Raw genomic sequence first — 24,844 nt, forward strand, 5'->3', positions numbered from 1 at the left:
TGTAGATGACCTGGAGCCAGTGGGTTTGGCGACAGATATGTAGTGAGGGCCAGGTCGCAGTTGTGGGTAGTGTATGGGGCTTTGGTGACAAAACGGTTGGCACTGTGATAGACTACATCCAATTTACTAAGTAGAGTGTTGGGGGCTATTTTGTAAATGACATCGCCAAAGTTAAGGATCGGTAGGATAGTCCGTTTTACGAGGGTATGTTTGGCAGCATGAGTGAAGGAGGCTTTGTTACGAAATAGGAAGCAGATTCTAGATTTAATTTTGGATTGGAGATGCTTAATGTGAGTGGAAGGACAGTTTACAGTCTAACCAGACTCCTAGGTATTTGTAGTTGTCCACATATTCTAGGTCAGAACCATCCAGAGTAGTGATGCTAGTCGGGCGGGAGGGTGCGGGCAGCGATCAGTTGAAGAGCATGCGTAGTTTTACTAGCATTTAAAAGCAGTTGGAGGCCACGGAAGGAGTGTTGTATGGCGTTGAAGCTCGTTTTGAGGTTTGTTAGCACAGTGTCCAAAGAAGGGGCAGATGTATACAGAATGGTGTCAGTGGCGGCCCAGAATATATTCTGTATTCTGCAGTGAGCCTGCATGTTACGGGTACTCTAGTTTTAATGGTCTTTGCAGATGTTTTAGTTATTGAACCCTGCAGTGCTATTTGTCCTCTGGTCTGTTTCTCTCTCTTGGATATGTTCCAGTGACCCCAGTTGCCTTGGGAACATCGGAGCCTTTTGTTCGATTAATCGTCCTGAGAATAGGGAAACATAACACCGACAAACACGGGCTATTTTTTTCCTCAATTGTTGCATAATTCATATTGAATGTGTTTTATATGTAGATAAAACCAAGAATGAGGGAAAGGTGGATACCTAGTCAGTTGTCCAACTGAAATGTGTCTTCCGCATTTAACCCAACCCCTCTGAATCAGAGAGGTGCTGGGGAACAGTGGGTTAACTGTCTTGCTCAGGGGCAGAACAACAAATCTTTACCTTGTCAGCTCGGGGATTCGATCCAGCAACCTTCCGGTTACTGGCCCAACGCTCTAACTACTAGAATAACACTGCTGTGTGTGCGCATTTGTTTACGCATTTACAAGTATCTGTCCATTCATCCGTCCAGCCGTCCTTTTATACATGCACGTGTACCATAGCCCTCTGTCTGGTATAACCCACTTCTATTCCATTGCTCAACGTACACCAGGAGTCTTAGGGGTGATGATACGGCCCAGGACTCTATGTGCCAGCTCATTAGGGTGACGGGAACAGGTCTGGAGAGTGGCAGTCCTGAAATCCTGGAAATGGAGGTCCTTACAACGGAAGGCAGAGGTACTTCTATATGTGGCTGTATCCCATGTGGCACCCTATTCCCTATGGGCCCTGGTCAAAAGTAGTGCACTGTGTGGGCAATAGGTTGCCTTTTAGGACGTAGCCAGTTTGTTACAAGTGAATGTTTTCCAGTGAACTGATATGCTCATTGAGGTGAGGACTGAAATCTTCTAACTCCCTCTGATTACCACTACGTCCATAACAGTGTTAGCCTGGTCCCATAGTGTGCTGTAGCCAACTTGTCTTTATCGTTGCCATGCCTACATGTATGACAAAGCACATAATACACAGAGGAGTTGGATAAAGCACAAGCAGACTACCACCAGGGTCGTGTTCATTAGGCACCAAATGTAACAAAACTGAATGAAACAAGGAGAGGCTACTCGGACTTGTTCAATAAGAAATGTTTGCAGTTGAATTATTTTTTTTATTTTTATTTTTTTTCTCCATTGCATGCCCCAATGAACACGACCAAGGCCAGTGCAGTGTGTCTTACTGAATATATTTTATCATCTGATTAATCATATTCAATCATATGTTCCCCATAGATAGGTTGGCCAGCCATATGAGTGATGTCAGAGAGCAGGCAGATGAGAGGAGTGAGGAATCCATGCAGACCAACCTTCTGGTGAGGAACCGCTGGTCTGCCGCCACCCTGAGGGTCCTGTCCTCCATGCCCAGTCGCAGCGTCGGTGAGACCATCCTTTCGGTCACAAGCTGGTTTGTTCAGGGGAAACCTTCGGGGTTGTGTTTATTAGACACAGAAGGGAAGAAAACGGCTTGAAACCGTGAGGTACTACCTGAATTTCTCCAAATAAATGCTTGTTTTAGTTTGACGTTGCAAACGGTTTTGCGACGTTGTGCTCTAATGAAGAAGACCCAGGCCAAAGAGACTATAGGTGATATTTTGAGAGCGCACAAAAATGTTGCAGTTCCTCTTGTATCTGCCCTGTTACCCATGTGGCTCAGTTGGTAGAGCATAGCACTTGCAACGCCAGGGTTGTGTGTTGGATTCCTACCGGGGACCAGTATGAAAACGTATTCACTCACTACTGTAAGTCGCTCTGGACAAGTGTTAACGCACCACATACATTTTAAATACGTACAATGGTTCTGAAATCTACATCTATTGGGGGTATAATCCAATTATCTTGTTTTAATACCAGCAATGTTTTTGGATGGTCAAAATGGTACATGTACTAAGTACATTAATAAGTCATTAGAGGAGTTTCCTGTCTCTTGTCTTACTGTGTCAGAAGTTTCAGAAAACTACTGGAGGAGAATATGGCCTACGCAAAAGCCACTGACTTCACAAGTGGTTGACGTTTGAATAAACTGCTGGGGTGTATTCATTAGTGCACACCGTAGCGAACCATGTATGCTGTGCAACAGGATACTTATTGGACAAGTTCAGGTTAGTCCCTCCCTGTTTCGGCCGTTTGTTTCCGTTTGGTTCCTAGTGAATACACCCAGGTAGTAAATGTAATCTTCCTCCTTTTAAACGTCAGGAAATGGTCTCTCCTTACTCAGGGCAGCAGAGTCGTCTTGAAATAATCTCCCAGTGCAACATCCGTTCTACTCAGCTGCGCAGGTACCACCGCCAGACCCAAGACGTTTCCCTCTCCTCCAGACCTAGTATCCGTGGCTATGGGATCGAGGCAGACTCTGAGGATGTCTGTGAGGAAGGTGAGTGCCGTCCCCAAATCCACTTCACCATCCACCCCTGAAGGCAATAGTTTTTCACCAGCTTTGAGGGGCCTTCTACCATCCTCACTACAGACACGGGACAATGTGTATGGCATTTGAAACCAGACAGTTTTAGATCTTTTTACCAATGCTGTATGAGGTGAGCTCCTCTTGTTCAACCTTTGAATAGAGTGAACATTCCCTGATTGTCCCTCCGCTGGGAGTCAGTGTCTGTTTTGTGTGCTCTGCTGAGATGGCCTGTACCAACAAGAACGACTCCGCTGTTAAAAGTTAAAGATATCAAGGTTTGGTTAGAAAATGCTATACTGAACAAAAATATAAATGCAACATGCAGCAATTTCAAAGATTTTTCTGAGTAACAGTTCATATAAAGAAATCAGTCAATTGAAATACATTTAATTTGGCCCTAATCTATGGATTTCACATGACTGGGAATCACAGTAGGTTTGTGGCACCTTAATTGGGGAGGACGGGCTTGTGGTTTTGGCGGAGCGGAATAAGTGGAATGGTATCAAACACATGTTTTTTTTTGTTAGTCACAGATTTGTTGGTCACCTATACCTTTAAAAAAAGGTAGGTGTGTGGATCAGAAAACCAGTCAGTATCTGGTGTGACCACCATTTGCCTCATGCAGCACGACACATCTCCTTCACATAGAGTTGATCAGGCTGTTGATTGTGGCCTGTGGAATGTTGTCCCACTCTTCAATGGCTGTGCGAAGTTGCTGGATGTTGGCGGGAGCTGGAACACACTGTCGTACATGTCAATCCAGAGCATCCCAAACATGCTCAATGGGTGACATGTCTGTTGAGCATGCAGGCCATAGAAGAACTGGGACATGTACAGCTTCCAGGAATTGTGTACAGATCCTTGCGATATGGGGCTGTGCATTATCATGCTGAAACGTGAGGTGATGGCGTTGGATGAATGGCACGACAATGGGCCTCAGAATCCCGCCACAATATCTCTGTGCATTCAAATTGCCATCGATAAAATGCAATTGTGTTTGTTGTCCATAGCTTATGTCTGCCCATACCATAGCCCCACCGCCACCATAGGGCACTCCGTTCACAACGTTGAAATCAACAAAACGCTTTCCCTCACATCTGCCATCTGCCTGGTACTGTTGAAACCGGGATTCATCTGTGAAGAGCACTCTTCTCCAGCATGCCAGTGGCCATCGAAGGTAAGCATTAGTCCACTGAAGTCGGTTATGATGCCAAACTGCAGTCCGGTCAAGACCCTGGTGAGGACAACGAGCACACAGATGAGCTTCCCTGAGACTGTTTCTGACAGTTTGTGCAGAAATTGTTCGGTTGTGCAAACCCACAGTTTCATCAGCTGTCGGTGTGGCAGGTCTCAGATGAGACCAGTTTCACCCGCAGATGAAGAAGCCGGATGTGGAGGTCCTGGGCTTTTGTGGTTACATGTGATCTGTGGTTGAGGCCGGTTGAATGTACTGACAAATTCTCTAAAACAATGTTAGAGGTGGCTTATGGTAGAGAAATTAACATTAAATTATCTGGCAACAGCTCTGTTAGACATTCCTGCCGTCAGCATGCCAGTTGCATGCTCCCTTAATAGCCAGGCAAATACAAGCCTGTCTCTAATATTCGCCGCTTGTGTTCAGTGATTGAAGCAAATAAATGCCTGGGCTATTTAAATGAAGTTTTACGGTATCCTTTTAACTTTATGTGTGGATTACAGAGACCAAGAGACAGGAGCTGGTCAACAATCTTCAGAGTCTGTCGGCCGGTGACCGTGTGCGTATGCTGCGTGCCACGCCCCTCAGTCTGGCTGAGAAGTCTAAACTGAGGTGTGTGCCATATTCTCTTCATTGTTTGGAATTGATTATCTTAATTGTTCCAGGACACCATTTGCTTTACATGATGCCAATGTCAAATTTGACAATAAACTAATTACACGAAAGCTACTTAAACACTTCTCTCTCATCATTGCTGAATCTTCAAAGACCCCTTTTACAGTCAACATCTCTCTTTAGGAAACGTGTATTCAGTGACAAAGTTGGACAGTCCCTCTTGAGCAGCCAGGTTCCCTGCTGTAGCCTCCTTAAGCGAGTGAGTATAACCAAGCTATCACTAGCATAAAACATGTTGTTGGCAATTTCATGGCTATCATTCAGATATAAAATGTGAGGAAAGTGCTCCAAGCCTGACGTTAATCTCTGCACAGAGATGTTAGGCATGAAAGTAACTCTGCGTCCTGTGTCCACAGGCTTTGTATCACGTCTTGTTCGGATGTCTCTTCATCGTCAGTTCCCTGCAGTTGTGGCAGGTGGCTTTGAAGAGGCTGGGCGGCCGCTTCGGCACTGGTGTGCTCTCCTACTTTCTCTTCATCAGGACTCTTCTGCTCTTCAACATCTTCCTCTTCCTCATCAACGGCCTGTTCCTGGTGCTCCCCCAGGCCATCCACCCGCCCCTTCACACCCCCAGCTCCCACAGAGTCACAGGCCTGGAGCTGTTCACCGGCACGGTAAAATGAGGGATATGATTGGTTGGTTGATTATGTTCATCCACAAGGTTGACTTTAATGTGATTCACTCTAAAGTTTAAACTCCACTGATCGTCCGAGCAAAATATCACTGATGGCGTTAGGTTACAATTTTTGGCATGCCCCAAAATCTCTGCTGTGTGCGGTGAAAGCACAAAGTGGCTGTTGAGCCTCTACAGAGTACACCTAGTGGAGTGTAAATCCAGCCTACGCCAATAAAACAACTGCTGCTGACATACCTAGCAAAGTCACAACGCAATGCCCACCCATACAAATGTAAAGCACCTGCAAGAGCACTTCTATATCAAAACACTACATCAGTGTTGTCAGTCTGTTTCTGAAACCACACCACCTCTCTTCCCTCTCAGGGTTATCTCTCTAACTCTGTAATGTTTTATGGCTACTACACCAACTCCACCATCAACACCAGTTGTAGACCTGATGAAGCCACCGCCGGGACTGCCTGCAGCACCACCAGTGACCCTCACATGATGGCCTACAACATTCCCTTAGCCTACTTCCTCACCATCGGCATAACATTCTTTATCACCGGCATCGTCCTCGTTTACAGGTTGAACAACCGCCTCAAACCTTTTGAAGTGCTGATATAGGATCAGATTATCGTTTTTAGGCTGTGTTCACACAGGCAGTCCAATTCTGATATTTTGCCCAATTATTGGCGAAAGATCTGATCTGATTGGTCAAAAGACCAATTACCGGCAAAATGTCAGAATTGGGCTGCCTGTGTAAACGCAGCCATTGATCATAACGGGAATACGACCCTGATCTATTCATTTGTAATCTCTTTGTTAGCCTGGTCCCAAATCTGTTTGTGCTCTATAGCCAACTGCTATGGTCCGTGTTGGTATGAAAATGCACATAAGAGTTGGCAGGACAGATCTGTGACGTTTTTCTCTTTGTTGGTCTTTCATGGGAATACTAAAATGTTTTCATTGTACTTGTCTTAGCATGTCCAAGTCCTTTGGGAGGAGTTTCCGTGTGTTCAAGTCTCAGGGAAACTTGGCCATAAAGGTCTTCTGCTCCTGGGATTTCAAAGTCAGCAAGAAGATGTCTGTCAGGCTGCAGTCGGAGAACATCACCACCCAGCTCAAGGTACGGTGCAGGATCATGTTCATTAGGGCTCACAATGAAAAAAAAAATATACAATTCCAGCCCAAAAACTAAAATAAGCATTTCTTATTGGACAAATCCAGGTAGTCCCTCCCTGTTTCAGTCTGTTTATTCCATTTTGTGCCTAATGAACACGACCCAGGGGTTTCCAACTCCAGTGCTGGAGAACTATCGTCAACAGGTGTGCACGTTTTTGACGAGCCCATCACTAATACACCTTATTCAGCCAAATGTGGTCCATGATTCACTGAACATTTGTTTTAGGTGTGATGAGCCATGATCTTTTGTTTTAGGTGTGATGAGCCATGATCTTTTGTTTTAGGTGTGATGAGCCATGATCATTTGTTTTCAGTGTGATGAGCCATGATCATTTGCTGATCATTTGAATCAGGCATGTTTGAATCAGACATGTTAGTGATGGGCAGAAGCAAAATCCTGCGTAGACTGTAACAAACAAAATATAACAGATAGGATAGAGGCCTGATCAAGCTCATATTTTATGCTCACAGTCAGAGGCTGAAGGCCACTCCCAGTCCGTCAATTTGCCTCTGGTAGATCTGCATATCTACAGTGTCCTCTAGATAACTGTTCTAGCTGGTATTGAAATACACACAGGATGTAGGTCTAGGTGTTTGGGGTGTAGCATGTCTATAGAAAGCTACATTCTTACCCAGTGTCAACAGAAAATTAACAAGAATATGCAACCATTTTAACATATGCAAATAAGACTAAGTTAGCTACAAGGAACTGCATTATGACGCAAATTAAAATACTGACTGGGAAAGTTATTTTTCAGTGTTGGAGTTTCACTGACTCTACATTCATAAACACCGTTTGGCTACTGATGAAAATGAGCTGTATTGTTGGTTATTGTGTACTGTCCTTGTTAAATAAATAAACTGTCTCTTCGTTCTTTCCAGGAGCTGTTGTCGGAGGTGAAAGGCGGAGAGGAGGAGAAGGGCAGGCTGTCTGGGATGGCGGTGCACCTGCTAGCATGGAGCATTTCTCTGGGGAGCACCTTCTTCTGTGCACTCGGCATCCACTGCTTTGCCAAGCACATGCACCTGGTTAGTGTGTGTGTGTGTGTGGTAGGGAGGAGGGGGGGGGGACTCGTATCACACCATAGAACGCTATGCAAATCCAACCGCAGCTAAAATGTTGCACCCTGTTCACACTGCCGAGCCAAGCATGAGCTGCACTGGCCTGGCCTGGTTAGGCATCCTCTATAGCTGCTGGAACTGTGCTGGAGAGGACAATGTGGAAAGAAAATGGGCTATACGGACCAGCACAGTACGGTTCAGGTTTGCACAATAGGGGTATTACTGCCAGAGTTTCTTGTGGCTGCTCTCTCAAAGGTAGATGAGCCTTTACCAAGGAAAGAGAGAGAGCTTACTCTGTCACTGACCCACTGCTGCTGTCACACCAGTCCATTAGCTACCTTCCAATTGTCATACTAGCATACCACATAGAATACACTGCCCAACACTGTACATAACTTCCTTTTAAGTAGAACATTAGTGGGTGGATATTGGCAATACATAACTTCCTTCTAAGTAGTAAGTTAGTGGGTGGATATTGGAAGAGGGCTATCACCACTTTACTTTCAAGTATTGCCACAGTTTTTGGGGGATAGGGTTTTTTCAGAGTTTATCTCTGAGAATCAGACAGGAACGTTTTTTGTTTGTTGAAGAATTATACTTTGGTGAGTCAACAGAGGAAATCACATTGTGAAATCAGAAAGCAGCTTTAGACATGTTGTTGCCTGCAAAACAAGACAGGGAGATGTCTCGGGGCCTACTCGAAGGGAATGCAACATTCTCAATGTTGGAGTAGGTCAGAAGCCTGGTCCCAGATCTGTGGTGTATAGCCCACTCCTATGGACTTTGTCATGCCAATAACACAAACAGATCTGGGACCAGACTATAGTCAGCGATGTAGAGCCTTGCTTGTTCTTACCTTAATGTCTGTCTGCACTGCAGTGTTTCTAAAGCCAGGTCCCAGATCTGTTTGTTCTGCAGTGTTTCTATAGCCAGGTCCCAGATCTGTTCTGCAGTGTTTCTATAGCCAGGTCCCAGATCTGTTTGTTCTGCAGTGTTTCTATAGCCAGGTCCCAGATCTGTTTGTTCTGCAGTGTTTCTATAGCCAGGTCCCAGATCTGTTTGTTCTGCAGTGTTTCTATAGCCAGGTCCCAGATCTGTTTGTTCTGCAGTGTTTCTATAGCCAGGTCCCAGATCTGTTTGTTCTGCAGTGTTTCTATAGCCAGGTCCCAGATCTGTTTGTTCTGCAGTGTTTCTATAGCCAGGTCCCAGATCTGTTTGTTCTGCAGTGTTTCTATAGCCAGGTCCCAGATCTGTTTGTTCTGCAGTGTTTCTATAGCCAGGTCCCAGATCTGTTTGTTCTGCAGTGTTTCTATAGCCAGGTCCCAGATCTGTTTGTTCTGCAGTGTTTCTATAGCCAGGTCCCAGATCTGTTTGTTCTGTATAGTCAACTCCTATGGTTGTACGTTTGACAATGACCATAGGAGTTGAGAAGATCTGCGACCACTGCCCACCCAACTAATATTCATAGCAACAATGTTCTGAACATTGTGCCCAAAGGATAACGCCTCCAGCGCCCCTGGTCTCTGCTGTAGGCCTATGCAACACTCCTACTATTTTGTTACACTCTCTCTTCTTGACAAGACAGTCCTTTGTTTCATGTTTTTCCTTCAATATGACCAGAGGAGACTTGAGAATGCAGAGGGGGAGGTCAGTTTGGTGCATGAGGCTCGTCTGCTGGCTCTGCCTGGGGTTGTGTCCTGTGGGAACCTGCTCCTCCCTGGTCTCTTCAACCTCGTGTCTTGGATGGAGAACTTCAACTCGCCCATTGTACGTCTCTATGTTTCCATCTTCAGGTAAATACCACTAGAACTGCGTTCAGAGATGTTCAGTGTTTGACACATATTAGTAGATTCTGGTAAGTTCCAGAGTTCTAATATTTTTCCCAGAAATCCTGGTTGAAGGATTCTGGATTTCCTGCTTATTCCCTCCTGATTCTGGGAATCTTCCAACTGGGATTTCTGGAGAAACAGCTAATTTGGGTGAAAATGAAAAATGTACACAATTGGCCCAGCGTCGTCCGGGTTTGGCCGGTGTAGGCCGTCATTGAAAATAAGAATTTGTTCTTAACTGACTTACCTAGTTAAATAAAGATGACATTTTAAAACAATTTTGGGGTTGAAGCATACTGCTAGCTCTACACAACCGGTAGTGTAGAATGTGGACAAATCTTGATATTAGACTACAGACATCTGACGAGTGTAATGTCCCTTCTTAATTCAAAGCATGACTGACAAGCAACAAACGTTCAGAAAACGATCTAAGGAGGTTCAAATGTATGCATATTTCTCCAGTGACATTCCCATGTAATCAAGTAGCACAGGGAACATTTTGTTGGCTCTTACGTGGACAGAAAGCCAATCCAACAAGTGCCTGTATCGGTACATGGTGCACAGTGTAAACCAATGGGAGGTATTCTGAATGTCTTGTGAAGTTTCGTCTTGAGTTAAGTGCGGGGTTATTTCGGATGTCAAGTTAACTGGTCTGTACATGAGCCCATAACACAACCACAAGATGTTTCACACAGACACAACCATTGAGTCTTGTTTACTTTTCACCATATTTAAAAAATAAAATAAAATAAGATACCATTTGGAAAGAAGTAGAGGGTGCTCAACCAACGTGAGTCGAGGTGCAACCTAAAAATGTGTAAACATCATTGGACAGGAAAAGGCCCAACGCTGGCTCACCATTCAAAAGTCTTAGTTTTATTAGGCAAGTTTAAAAGATTGACATTTCGGCCTTCAGAATAATCACAAAGGGAATGGACAAGTTTTCATATAGGGCATGGGGAAGACAGTTAGGGAGAACCTGCTCCAGCTGATGGTGCTAATGAGAGACAGTGGTGGACCGTACAGGGTGGTACTCAGGGTGTGGGTTACTATGGTCAATGTCTCCACCTAGTGATGAAACACAGAAGTGGAAGACGTACAAATCTATTGGAAAACTGGGAAAGTTGTTTTTCTCCAACCGCAGTAGGTGAAATTGATAAAATACATGTTGAATATCTTGGATATTGGAAGATAAACAGGGCTAAGCAAAACTAGGGACAGCAACAAAGAAACCATCAACAGCTTAGGCAAAGAGGTCTAACTGGTTTGGACAACAGTTAGTGAGCTAGCAAGCTCCCTCCATGTGTAAACAAGAAGTACAAATGGGAGGGTGTTGTCAATGGACCAACAAAGGCATGGGGCCCTTCACAAAAGTATACTATACTACAGATACCATAACTTCAGAGTAAACATTTTTAGATGCTCCTATCAAAGTGGTTAAGAGGCCCAATAGGGGAGGGAGGGGGGGGGGGGGGGGTGTATGTGTAATAAAGCTCTCCATCCATCGACCAAAGTAGTACAGCAGGGTCATGTTCATTAGGCATCAAACGGAAGGAAATTAACTGAAACAGAGGGACTACCTGGTCTTGTCCAATAAGAAATGCTCATATTTGCTGTACTTTGCTGTACGTTTTTAAAAAGCGTGCCCTAACAAACTCAACCAATGATCCTTCCTCTCTAACAATGTCTGGAGCCGTGTATCAAGCGTCTCAAAGTAGAAGTGCTGATCTAGGATCAGCTCCTGCCTGTAAATATAATCTTATTTTTTGTGATCTGAAAGGCTAAACCAGTGGATGGATATTGTCATTTATTGACGTAGTAACAAACCCCCTCACAGTGCGACCCCAAACTGTTCACACCTCTCTTGTTGGCAGAGAGAAAATGTTGCTGTCTTTAAAGCTAATTTCCTGCAATTCTACATGTCTAATGTGTGTTCATATGATACCTGAGTGACTCAACAAAGTCAATGGGGGGCCTGGGCACGTAATCCAGCCACGATAACTGCAAGATTTAGATAGGTCAATTAGGCTAACCAGTTATCTAGCTGACATGTAGCTGGTCAGCTAACTTACATGTAGCTAACTTACCTACAGTGCATTCAGAAACTATTCAGACCCCTTGACTTTTTACACATTTGTTACGTTACAGCCTTATTCTAAAATTGATTCAGTTGTCCCCCCCCCCCCCCCCCGCAAATCTACACACAATACCCCATATTGACAAAGCAAAAACAGGTTTCTAGAATTTGTTTGAAATGTATAAAAAATATAAACTGAAATATCAGACCCTTTACTCAGTACTTTCTTGAAGCAGCTTTGGCAGTAATTACAGCTTTGATTCTTCTTGGGTATGACGCTACAAGCTTGGCACACCTGTATCTGGGGAGTTTCTCCCTTTCTTCTCTGCAGATCCTCTCAAGCTCTGTCAGGTTGGATGGGGAGCGTTGCTTCGCAGTTATTTTCAGGTCCTCTCCAGAGATGTTCGATCAGGTTCAAGTCCGAATCCACTCCTGCGTTGTCTTTGCTGTGTGCTGAGGGTTGTTGTCCTGTTGGAAAGTGAACTTTCACCCCAGTCTGAGGTCCTGGGCGGTCTGGAGGAGGTTTTCATCAAGGATCTCTCTGTATTTTGTACCGTTCATCTTTCCCTTGATCCTGACTAGTTCCTGCCGCTGAAAAACATTCCCACAGCATGATGCTGCCACCACCATACTTCACCGTAGGGATGGTGCCTGGTTTCCTCCAGACTTGACGCTTGGCATTCAGGCCAAAGAGTTCACTCTTGGTTTCATCAGACCAGAGAATGATGTTTCTCATGGTCTGAGAGCCTTTTGGCAGACTCCAATCAGACTGTCATGTGCCTTTTTACTGAGGAATGGCTTCCGTCTGGCCTCTCTACCATAAAAGCCTGATTGGTGGAGTGCTGGAGCAATGGTTGTCCTTCTGGAAGGTTTTCCCATCTCCACAGAAGAACTCCAAACTTTCTTTTAAGAATGATAGAGGCCACTGTGTTCTAGGGGACCTTCAATGCTGCAGACATTTTTTGGTACCCTTTCCCAGATCTGTTCCTCGTCACAATCCTGTCTCGGAGCTCTACGGATAATTCCTTTGACCTCATGGCTTGGTTTTTGCTCTGACATGCACTGCCAACTGTGGGACCTTATATAGACTCTTTAACACAGGTGGACTCCAATCAAGTTTTAGAAACATCTCAAGGATGATCAATGGAAACAGGAAGCACTTGAGCTCAATTTCGAATTGAAATTACTTACGTAAGAACCTGTTTTCACTTTGTCATTATGGGGTATTGTGTGTAAGTTGATGAGTTTTATTTATTTAATCCATTTTTAGAATAAGGCTGTAACAAAATGTGTAAAGTCAAGGGGTCTGTATACTTTCTGAATGCACTGTATCTATCTTACATGGGCTAGTAGTTTAACAACGGAACATTTGTCAGCTGTAAATAGCTGTAGGTCTGTTAGTGAATGACAGAAGAAGAAAACTGCCCATCCACTTACACATTTCCAAATTGTGCATTCTATTATAACTCAACAGCAGCAAGTTGAAAGCCTGACTAAGTTCCCCCCCAAAAAAGTCAGGACCCGCTGTGTGTATTGACCCCGTTCTGGGTCCGGATCCGGACCACTGTCCTCCATTTGAGTATGGCTGGGCTAAACTGACCTTAAACAGCACTCTTACCCTGAGACACTTGATACTGTACATCCTGTTTTTATACAGGAACTTACTGCTGAAGGTGAGCATTCTTGGAGTACTGTGTTACCATTGGCTGGGGAAAATTGCAGCTGAACCACAGCAACATGGTCTGCAGGTAAGACACCTGATACTTGTCACCATGCTGTCTGTCATAAAACAACATGTCACCTTCAAATGAAGGTCCCATTTCATGGAAACATTAGTAGCTAAGAACTTATGGCAAAGTAGTAGTAGTAGGGGACAGTTCTACATTTACTAGGGGGGCTGGTCCAACTCAACTCATCTTTTGTCATACAAAAGATGTACCTCCCTCCTCAGCTTAACTATTTCCGCATGACCCTCCCCTTTTCACTGTAAAATAAATTGCACACCCTCCCCCCTCATAGAATTAACTCAAAATAATGTTTACGACCACAAATAACAGTAACTGTATTAACCCTGCGTTTATAAACATGGATATCAACTTTGCCGCTTCAGCATGCTTTTGTGGCACGATTGATGCCATGCAGGTTGAGGGTTGGCCGACCACCACGGAGGAGCTCCCTGTCTGTTTCATTACACTACCATCAGAGCCGGATGCAGACAATGATCAGCTAGGGGGAAATCAGATTTAATATTTGAATGCCATATGTATAGCTATGTCATATATATGCGACACATTTTCCACCAACAGGTTTCTGTGTCAATGCACCACACAACCAATAAACAAATTACGATTTCATGCATTTCAATATCTTGATATCTTGATTCGCGTTTTCAACACCACAACAAATAGACTGACAATCTTGACCAACTGGAAATACATCCCTCCCTACCTTGTAGGCCTACCCACTATTGAACGCTTGTGTTGACAATCTCCGAATGTCATTAAACTGTCATTTTGGTGTTTTGTAACAGATGTCTCTTTCCATTTGTCAAATGGCCGTTGCACAGTTTGGATTGATAGATTTTTTATTTATATTTGTCACAAGTCCTCAACTGGCAGCTTCAATAGTACCCACAAAACACTAGTCTCACGTCAACAGTGAAGAGACGACTCCGGGATGCTGGCCTTCTAGGCTGAGTTCCTCTGTCCAGTGTCTGTGCTCTTTTGCCCATCTTAATCTTTTCTTTTTATTGGCCAGTCTGAGATATGGCTTTTTCTTTGTAACACTGTCTAGAAGGCCAGCATCCCGGAGTCGCCTCTTCACTGTTGACGTTGAGACTGGTGTTTTGCGGGTACTATTTAATGAAGCTGCCAGTTGTGGACTTGTGAGGTGTCTGTTTGTCAAACTAGACACTCTAATGTACTTGTCCTCTTGCTCAGTTGTGCACCGGGGCCTCCCACTCTTTCTATTCTGGTTAGTGCCAGTTTGCACTGTTCTGTGAAGGGAGTAGTACACAGCGTTGTACGAAATCTCCAGTTTCTTGGCAATTTCTCACATGGAATAGCCTTCATTTCTCAGAACAAGAATAGACTGACGAGTTTCAGTAAAAGTTCTTTGTTTCTGGCCATTTTGAGCCTGTAATCGAACCCACAAATGCTGATGCTCCAGATACTCAACTAGTCTAAAGAAGGCCAGTTTTATTGCTTCTTTAATCAGCACAACAGTTTTCAGCTGTGCTAACATAATTGCAAAAGGGTTTTCTAATGATCAATTAGCCTTTTTAAAATTATAAACTTGGATTAGCTAACAGTATCAGCAGTGAGTAACCTGGAAAGAGGTGGCCATTTCAAACGGCCTCGTACTCAATTCTTGCTTGTACAATATGCATATTATTATTACTATTGGATAGAAAACACTCTCTAGTTTCTAAAACAGTTTGAATTATTTCTCTAAGTGAAACAGAACTCTTTTTACAGCCCATTTTCTATCCGGAAGTGAGATTTCCAAAAAGTGATGTCTCTCTTCAAGAGACTGTCTATAAAAGGGCATGGCACTTAGGACTGTAGAAACACGTCACACGCCTTCCCCTGGGTGTCATGCGGAAGTGAGAGCAGAAATGACTTGAATATCTCGTTCAGGGGTTGAATACAACCTCTTGGACTGAAAGGTCCGACGTAATTTTTTTGGTCGAAGGCGCGAATTTGGTCCTGGACTAGCCTCCTGGAAAACCGTCGTTATAGGTGAATATGACCTCCGGCTTCGATTTTATTTGATACATGTCACAATATCATCCTAAAGCATGTTTTTTCAATATAGTTTAATTATATTATTGAAATTTATTCGGGACTATAGATGTGATGCGTTGGACGAATGTGTTCAAGATGGAGAGGTTAGCGCCGCACCGCCAGATGGAGAGGTTAGCGCCGCACCGCCAGATGGAGAGGTTAGCGCCGCACCGCCAGTGTGCTTGCTAATTCAAGAGGGAAATAGTTCGTTCTGGATCCAAACAAAGAAAGTTCTGAACAAAGGACCCCTTGGAGAACATTCTGATGGATGATCAACAAAGATAAGGACCCAATTTGGGATGCTATTTCATATATCTGTCGAACTGTGCTATCGCTACCGACTACTTGGAATCAATGCTCTTGTGTGTTAGCTATTTGCAGTAAGCTAATATAACGATATATTGTGTTTTCGCTGTAAAACACTTAAAAAATCGGAAATATTGGCTGTATTCACAAGATCTTTGTCTTTCATTTTGCTATACAACATATATTTTTCTGAAATGTTTTATGATGAGTAATTAGGTAGTTGAGATTGGTGTCTGTAAATATTATGGCTGCTTTCGGTGCAATTTCTGATTGTAGCTGAAATGTAAACTATGATTTATACCTGAAAAATGCACATTTTTCTAAAAAAACATATGCTATACCATAAATATGTTATCAGACTGTCATCTTATGAAGTTTTTTCTTGTTTAGTGGCTATTTATTTCTTTATTTGGTCGAATTAGTGATAACTACTGATGTAGTAAAAAACTGATGGAGTAAGAATAGTGGTGTATTTTGCTGACGTGGTTAGCTAATAGATTTACATATTTTGTCTTCCCTGTAAAACATTTTAAAAATCGGACATGTTGGCTTGATTCACAAGATCTGTACCTTTCATATGCTGTATTGGACTTGTTAATGTGTGAAAGTTAAATATAAAAAAAAAATAGATTTTGAATTTCGTGCCCTGCACTTTGAGCTGGATGTTGTCATACTTGTCCCGATATCGGGCTTGCAGCCCTAACAGGCTAAAGAAGGCCAGTTTTATTGCTTCTTTAATCAGCACAACAGTTTTCAGCTGTGCTAACATAATTGCAAAAGGGTTTTCTAATGATCAATTAGCCTTTTTAAAATTATAAACTTGGATTAGCTAACACAACGTGCCATTGGAACACAGGAGTGATTGTTGCTGATAATGGGCCTCTGTAGATATTCCATACAAAATCTGCCGTTTCCAGCTACAATAGTCATTTACAACATTAATAATATCTACACAGAAACAAAAACATTTGTTTTCTTTCAAGGACATTTCCAAATGGCCAACTTTGAACGGTAGTGTGTGTGTGTGTGTGTGTGTCACACAGTACAACGATTTTTAAGTGACCGGTATTGCACAATAAAGTCGGTGACTTATTTTCCATTGTGGTCCCTATTTTTAACAAATACGTATACAATTACATAGATACAGACACAGTACAGAGATACAGGCACATTAGAGACAAAAACAACAAAATGCTTGACATCCGTATGAGGGGGGAGTTTAAGTGCAATTCTTACAAGCTTGTTTTGGCTGGTCTGTAGCTTATTCTTTAGATGTTTGGGACTGCTGGTGAACCATGATGTGCAGCATAATCAAAGTGACACTGGACTAGCGCACTTGCCAGACTCTTTATGGTGGCTAGCTAGGTTTCCATCCAATTGGCATCAGATTTTCATGTTAATATTCTAAAATCTGCATCAAAACTATATGCTCATTTTCCCATCAGAGTTGTTTCCATCAAATTTACTTTTGCATTTAAATTCCCATGTACCGAATAATAAATAAAGTGAAATGGGTTTCCATGGCATTTTCAACTCTAGGCCTACTGATGGCTGTGTCACAAAGTCTGCGTAGCTGTAGTGAATGTACCAACTCTAGTACTGGCACATGCACTGTAGCCAGCAGCTCGTAGATACAGTGGGTGTATAGCTTACTACATGATGAGATCATTTATATTTGTCAAACATCAGCCAATCATCGATCATCATGTCACCAGAATAAGACCCTCGATATTTATTGAAAAGGAGCATCAAGCTCATCACTGTGCACTTTCACTCCCGGTGAAGTTTATCACAACTTATTTCATCTGTAGCCTAATAAACAGCATGCGTTCCCATGACGTCGTGACGTTTTTTTTTATCCAACATGTACTTTACTTGCATTAAAAGGTTGGATGGAAACCTGGTTAATGTCAAGCCATTTTGACGATGCTGGAATGATATTTTGGACAAACGTGCGCAGACCTACAGGAGAGCTTTGAAGTAGCCTAATCAGACTAAAGCATTGAATGGGTGTGTTAATTCCACATATAAAAGGTAATGCATGTTAAAAGTAAAATTATAAATATTTAGGCTACATTAAAGCATTGGTTCTTGATGTCGATTGATGAGGGGGGGAAAAAACGATTTAATCCATTTTAGAATAAGGCTGTAACGTAACAAAATGTGGAAAAGGGGAAGGGGTCTGAAGACTTTCTGAATGCACTGTAGGTGCGTGAGGAATAGTAGCTTGGATTGCAGAGGAGTCAGAGCACAGGAAGCTTTCCTGAATAACTGAGCCTGCCAGGAGAATACTGTATGTGGCCATATTTTATAACAGGACGACTTGGGAGAATTGATGATCTGCAACAGATAACACATCTCAGGATCAGAAGTCAAAATACAGCCAGACTAGTCTACTACTGTGCATTTCTAGACCTTATAGACTGTCCAGAGTAGACCCACAACTGATCCAAATGGAATGAAACATTCAAATCACAGGTCTTTTGCGTCATTAATCAAGTTACTGTACATATTCACTGCAGCCTAGTGTAGAATGTTGTGCTCACTTCAAAACAATAATGCAATTATTAATTGTAGTGTTGTAGTCTAGGTGGGATCATTCTATTGTCCCCTAATAACAAGATCAAGAGGTGAGCTTTTTGACCTGTGAGTTTCATGGCTTCACTGTTCTTTCATGCTCAATGATGCACCAGGCCTCTCTGCTGCCTATCAGCTATTCCTTTTTGTTCTTCTGGATTCATATTGAAAATGTATGCAGCTTCCAATGCTTTTATGTGTGGTATGATTGCCTATTGCAGATATGGACATATGATCCAACTACAACTATTGTCACTGAATGGTGTACAGAGCGCAGAAAAGCCTAGTGCATAAGGAAAGTACCAAAACTCCTTGATATAGGGGAGGCGTATCTGCTTGCATGAGGACATTTGGCAAGGATGGAAGAAATTTTATTATAAAACCTGCAAAAGACCAAAATGTAAACCAGTGAAACAAAACTCCCTACCCTCCCCTGTGCCCAATACAGTGTATATATATATATATATATATATATATATATATATATTAAAAAACTCTACCCTCCCCTGTGCCCAATATTTAAAAAAAATACACAACCCTCCCCAAAGCACTTTTTTATTTTTGTTGAAAAACCCTTCGTTATTTTGGACCCCCTCCACACACACCTCCTAATGTAGGCCTTGCAAGTAAAGCAATTTTGCTGTCCCACAAAATGAGTTCCCATATTTGGGATAGTATAGACTCTTTCAGATGACAATGAGTCTGTTAATGAGTTCCCACCACAGTTGTCGTAATGTAACTTTTGGCATTGGTATCTTGATCTGTCTCTACAGTGCTGGGAGAGTTTTGTTGGTCAGGAGCTGTATCGGTTCCTGCTCGTGGATTTCATATTCACGGTTCTCTACACAGTCTTCGGAGAATTTATTTGGAAGTAAGAAGTGTTTTGTGGTAATAATTCCTGTAAGATGTACTGATACTCCCCTCTGTAACCCCATGTTGTGGAGATTTGTTTGTGTTAATCTACAGTACCAGTCAAAAGTTTGGACACGCCTACTACTTTGGACACGTTTTTCTTGATTTTTTTACTATTTTCTACATTGTAGAATAAGAGTGAAGCCATCAAAACTATGAAATAACACCATATGGAAACATGTAGTAACCCAATGTTTTTTTAACAAATCTAAATATATTCTTCAAAGTAGCCACCCTTTGCCTTGATGACAGCTTTGCACACTCTTGGCATTCTCTATGTAGTCACCTGGAATGCAGTTCAATTAAAAAGTTAATTTCTGTAATTTATTTTCTTCTTAATGCGTTTGAGCCAATCAGTTGTGTTGTGACAAGGTAGGGGGATGTATACAGAAGATAGCCCTATTTGGTAAAAGATCAAGTCCATATTATTGCAAAAACAGCTCAAATAAGCAAAGAGAAACAACAGTCCATTACTTTTTAAGACATTAAGGTCAGTCAACCCGGAACATTTCAAGAACTTTGAAAGTTTCTTCAAGTGCAGTCGCAAAAACCATCAAGCGCTATGATGAAACTGGCTCTCATGAGGACCGCCACAGGAAAGGAAGACCCAGAGATACCTCTGCTGCAGAGGATAAGTTCATTTGAGTTACCAGCCTCAGAAATTGCAGCCCAAATAAATGCTTCAGAGAGTTCAAGTAACAGACACATCTCAACATCAACTGTTCAGAGGAGACTGAGTGAATCAGGCCTTCATGGTCGAATTGCTGCAAAGAATCCACTACTAAAGGAAACCAATACGAAGAAGACTTACTTGGGCCAAGAAACACGAGCAATGGACGATAGAACGGTGGAAATCGGTCTTTTGGTCTGATGAGTCCAAATGTTGAGATTTTTGGTCCCAACCGCCGTGTCTTTGTGAGACGCAGAGTGGGTTAATGGATGATCTCCACATGTATGGTTCCCAACGTGAAGCATGGAGGAGGAGGTGTGGGGGTGCTTTGCTGGTGACACTTGTGGTGGTTAATTTCTGTATTACCAAATGAGGAGAGGCAAACTTCACACACAAGTTATACTTAAACTACATCTTTAATAATAAGAGCTTTGCAATAGCAATGACTTTCAATGATGTCACTTTCAATGGTTCATTAGAAATGGTGCAACACAATGGCTACTGAGATCTTTTATAGCAAAGATACACCCCTCTCAACCTACATGACGAACAACATATACATAGAATGGTCACAAGGTCAAGATTTGTATGAAAGGTATCTATAATACATAGCAGACAGCAACTGCTGTGTCAACAGTTTTCATTGTATAGACCAGTGTCTGGTCCTCCTACTCCAAACTGGAACCGTCTCTCCCTGGTACGGTATAGAACAGAAACATTAACTCATGTTATCTGGAATGCTCTTTAGGTTTTATCACCCAAAGACATCGTAAATCTCCTCCGTCAGTGTTATCTCATAGAGGCCCATCCTCAGTAGAACACACACACAATAGTTAACAGAACACTCTATTCTGTCGAATAAAACAACCATTATAATGCAATACAAGCATTATAACACAATCTTGCAATTTCCACGACACACTGTCAGTGATTTATTTAGAATTCAAGGCACACTTAAACAGCATTGCTACCGCAGCATTCTGCAGAGATATGCTATCCCATCTGGTTTACGCTTAGTGGGACAATGACCCAACACACCTCTAGGCTGTGTAAAGGCTATTTGGCCAAGGAGGAGAATGATGGAGTGCTGCATCAGATGACCTGGCCTCCACAATCAGCCGACCTCAACCCATTTGACATGGTTTGAGATGAGTTGGACCGCGGAGTGAAGGAATAGCAGCCAACAAGTGCTCAGCATATGTGGGAACTCCTTCAAGACTGTTGGAAAGGCATTCCAGGTGAAGCTGGTTGAGAGAATACCAAGAGTGTGCAAAGCTGTCAAGGCAAAGGGTGGCTACTTTGAAGAATCTCAAACACTTTTTTGATTACTGTATGATTCCATATGTGTTATTTTATAGTTATGGCTTCACTATTATTCTACAATGTGGAAAATTAGTAAAAATAAAGAAAAAAACTTGTATGAGTAGGTTTAGAATGAGTGTGTCTAAACTTTTGACTGGTACTGTATATTCTACTATTTTCATATTCGCTCTACTTGCTCTTTGGAGATTCTATCTGGAAATATTTGAGTGACTGACCAGCTGAGCATGTTTTGGAGATGTTTATGTTGATAATTCATGTGCGATGTAACTGGTATTCTATTTTCATTTTCACTGTGCTTGCTCTCTGGGTAATTTGTGAGGAAGTGGGTAGTGAAGTTGTGAGTGCCAGAACTGCTTGAGCGGTTGTTTGTTTCATATTCACTGTGAGATGTACTGACACGACTGTTTTAATGTTGACTGTGCTCTACAGTCTTTTGAAGAATGGTTCAAGAGTCCATTACCTTCATTAGTCAGACAGCTAATCAGTAACCAATACAGGTTTTTGTAGTATTTGTATATGATTGTATTTCTGTTCTTGTCATATTTGCAGTCATTCTGTATAGTATGTTCAAGTTGTAACTGCCAAAGTGTATTTGTGAAATGGAAATTGTAAATAAGTATACATTTTTTATAGAAGTTGTGCGTGGCAGACCTGCTGAACTTGTTGTTTAGAATTCCTGTCAAATGTACTGATACTCCACTCCGTTTCCCCCCCATAGGCTGTTTTCTCAAGGAGTGCTGAGGAGAAGGAGGAAGCCCGTGTTTGATATCGCCCGTAACGTACTCGAGCTCATCTATGGGCAAACCCTCACCTGGTAAAATGCCTGTTCGCATGCCATGAGTCGTCTCACCTCGTATCTCTGTGACATAATTGTTTTTGTCATGCTACGTTAGATGCTGCAGGTGCCGTCAGCCCTGGGTCGTCTCTCTTTCTTTTGATGATAATGTCATTGAGGTTTCTGTGGTATTTATGTCTCCTTCTCTGTCATCTTTTCCCACAGGCTAGGCGTGCTCTTCACTCCTTTACTCCCAGCTGTGCAGATCCTCAAGCTGTTGTTGCTGTTCCATATGAAAAAGGTAGGTAGGCCCCAGCTCAGAGCTCAACCAGTGGGACTATTTCAGTGACAGTGGTACACTCCTCAAAAGAGGTCAAACTGTCATGTCTAAACTCTGCACTTGTCATAACCAGAGGCCCAAAAAGTGTTGACAAACGATTAGGTAAGTAAAGGTCCCGTCCAGAAACTTAAGGTCCCCAACTTAATTCCCACCCGTTCATGCTCTGTTTGCCTGTCTTCTCTCACCTTGTTCACTTTGGCCCGAGCCACTTCCTTCAATTGAAAATTAATAGGATCCGCCATTTTGTTGCCAGCTATCGCACTCAGTGGAAACCTCAGCGGTGTTAGAATCATTAGTCTTTCTTCTTTTGTCGCTGTTCGCCCTCCTCAGAGCAGTCTACTGGTGAACTGCCAGGCATCCAGGAAGCCGTGGAGAGCCAGTCAGATGAGCACCCTCTTCATCTCTCTGCTGTGTTTCCCCTCCTTCCTCGGGGCCACCGTTTCTGTGACCTACACTATATGGACGTGAGTCTGTCCAACACACACACACACACACACACACACACACACACACACACACACACACACACACACACACACACACACACACGAGCGGTGTCTGACACACACACACACACACAAATATATCAACCTATACCAAATATATCAACCTATACACATGCACCTTTTCACTTTTGAGTGTATGTTGCTATGTTTCTCAAACATATTTTTTTATGCTGAAATGTGAGTAAGTTACCATAGTTCTATTAGGGATATAATTTCTGAACTGAACATTTTCAAAAATGTCTGGAAGTCACCTTTTAAAATGCAACATCCCTTCAAAAGTACGCATCTCGGGAATTGTGCTGGGAAGGACAACATGAACAGAAAATATATTTGAGCCAGAACAGTACGCTTCAGGTTGACACTGCAGTATGTTGTGGTCCACATGTTGCTTCCACTCTCCCCTTCTTCCCCCCCCCCCCATAGGATTAAGCCCTCCTCTGGCTGTGGTCCTTTCAGGAACCTCCCCTTCATGTTCCACTCAGGCAAACAGTGGGCCCAGGAGCTGAAGAGTACCAACCCCAAGCTGGCCTGGCTCAACTGGGTACACAGCTGCTTGGTGGAGAACCCCCTCTTCCTGTTCCTGATGGCAGGTGTCTTTCTGTGAGTCAGCATCCAACAAGGACATTCTTTGGACTGCTCTGGATATTTCTTGTTATGTGCCGTTTGGCTGACACTATTATGCAAAGCCACTAACAGTACAGTGTATGTTTTAAGTATGTTACGTTCACCTACCTGGCAGTTCATCTTTCCTCTCTTTTTTTTCAGAATGGTCATTTACGTTCAGACCCAAATTTTAGACGGCCAAAGGAAAATAATCAGTCTGCTACAGGAGCAAATAGAAAATGTGTGTGTGTATATGTATAGACAAAAAAACTTCTGTTTCATTAAATATTCTTACAAAGAGTACTGTGATCTGTGTGTTGATGGTTACTCATCTGTTCTTTCTCATCACCAGGAGGGGAAGGACAAGAAGTTCTTAATTACTAGACTGCAGGCCATCCATGAGAAGAGGCAGTATCCACTGTCCCCTTCCTCCAGGCCTCAGCCACAGGGCAGTGAGGTGAGTGACCCTGACAGCGCCGTGTTCATTAGCGTACGCAACGGAAAATGTTCAGCAACAGAAAATGTAAATGTTCAGCAACAGAAAATGAAGTCCAGGTAGGCCCTCCCTGTTTGTGTGCTTTCTTCTGTTTGGTACCTAATGAACATGACCCTGTTGTATGACCTCCAAGAGCTGCTGCTATGATTAGTCTGTACCAAAACCATGGTGTTGTCTTCTGACAGATCTGTCTTGTCCGGCAAACACAGATTCAGGTTGATATGTTAGTCTAAACAGATTCAGGTTGATATGTTAGTCTGAACAGATTCAGGTTGATATGTTAGTCTGAACAGATTCAGGTTGATATGTTAGTCTGAACAGATTCAGGTTGATATGTTAGTCTGAACAGATTCAGGTTGATATGTTAGTCTGAACAGATTCCGGTTGATATGTTAGTCTGAACAGATTCCGGTTGATATGTTAGTCTGAACAGATTCCGGTTGATATGTTAGTCTGAACAGATTCCGGTTATTTGTGGAGTTTTCTGTTAAATATTACATCGGTTTCCCTTATGTCATTTCAGGTTTAATATGTTTTAATGGAAGATTCAATTATTCCGGAGTATTCATTGGATGCTGCATGTTGAATTTTGAACTCCCATCACATCAAGGATATTTGGCTGCTATCAACGAGTCAAAGTGAACTCAAAGTGGAGTGATGTGTGTGGTGAAGGACATTGAGCCATTTCTTGTAGAATGTAACTAAGACTGATATGTGTTCAAGACTATCGGAATGTAAAGTAACTGAGACTGATATGTATTCAAGACCATCGTAGGTGTGTTTTGTAATAGTATGCTATTTCCAATGTGGGCCATAAATGGCTAATTGCCTTTTTTGAAAAATATATTAAAATATATTAAAATATA

At 42.6% G+C, this 24,844-nt stretch overlaps 1 protein-coding gene across 1 annotated transcript; it reads left to right on the forward strand.

Moving 5' to 3' along the window:
- Nucleotides 1-1,239: 1,239 nt before the first annotated feature.
- Nucleotides 1,240-24,844, forward strand: LOC120044092 (transmembrane channel-like protein 6). The gene is made up of 19 exons (XM_038988681.1): nucleotides 1,240-1,330; nucleotides 1,879-2,022; nucleotides 2,861-3,016; nucleotides 4,745-4,853; nucleotides 5,040-5,115; nucleotides 5,273-5,530; nucleotides 5,917-6,119; nucleotides 6,517-6,661; nucleotides 7,600-7,746; nucleotides 9,400-9,572; nucleotides 13,343-13,433; nucleotides 19,127-19,224; nucleotides 21,977-22,072; nucleotides 22,259-22,334; nucleotides 22,704-22,837; nucleotides 23,303-23,479; nucleotides 23,645-23,723; nucleotides 23,835-23,939; nucleotides 24,502-24,844. The coding sequence occupies exons 1-19, from the start codon at nucleotides 1,240-1,242 to the stop codon at nucleotides 24,505-24,507; spliced, it is 2,364 nt and encodes a 787-aa protein (XP_038844609.1). The 3' UTR covers nucleotides 24,508-24,844.

This window comes from Salvelinus namaycush, chromosome 3 (assembly GCF_016432855.1).
Source record: "Salvelinus namaycush isolate Seneca chromosome 3, SaNama_1.0, whole genome shotgun sequence".
NCBI lineage: Eukaryota > Metazoa > Chordata > Actinopteri > Salmoniformes > Salmonidae > Salvelinus > Salvelinus namaycush.

Bases quoted from the DNA above. Each gene is read 5' to 3' on its own strand.
- LOC120044092 (XM_038988681.1), top strand. From the start codon at position 1,240: ATGTGCCAGCTCATTAGGGTGACGGGAACAGGTCTGGAGAGTGGCAGT. The intron at 5,531-5,916 runs GTAAAATGAGGG...CTTCCCTCTCAG, and splicing joins TGGAGCTGTTCACCGGCACG to GGTTATCTCTCTAACTCTGT. The intron at 22,838-23,302 runs GTGAGTCTGTCC...CCCCCCCCATAG, and splicing joins GTGACCTACACTATATGGAC to GATTAAGCCCTCCTCTGGCT.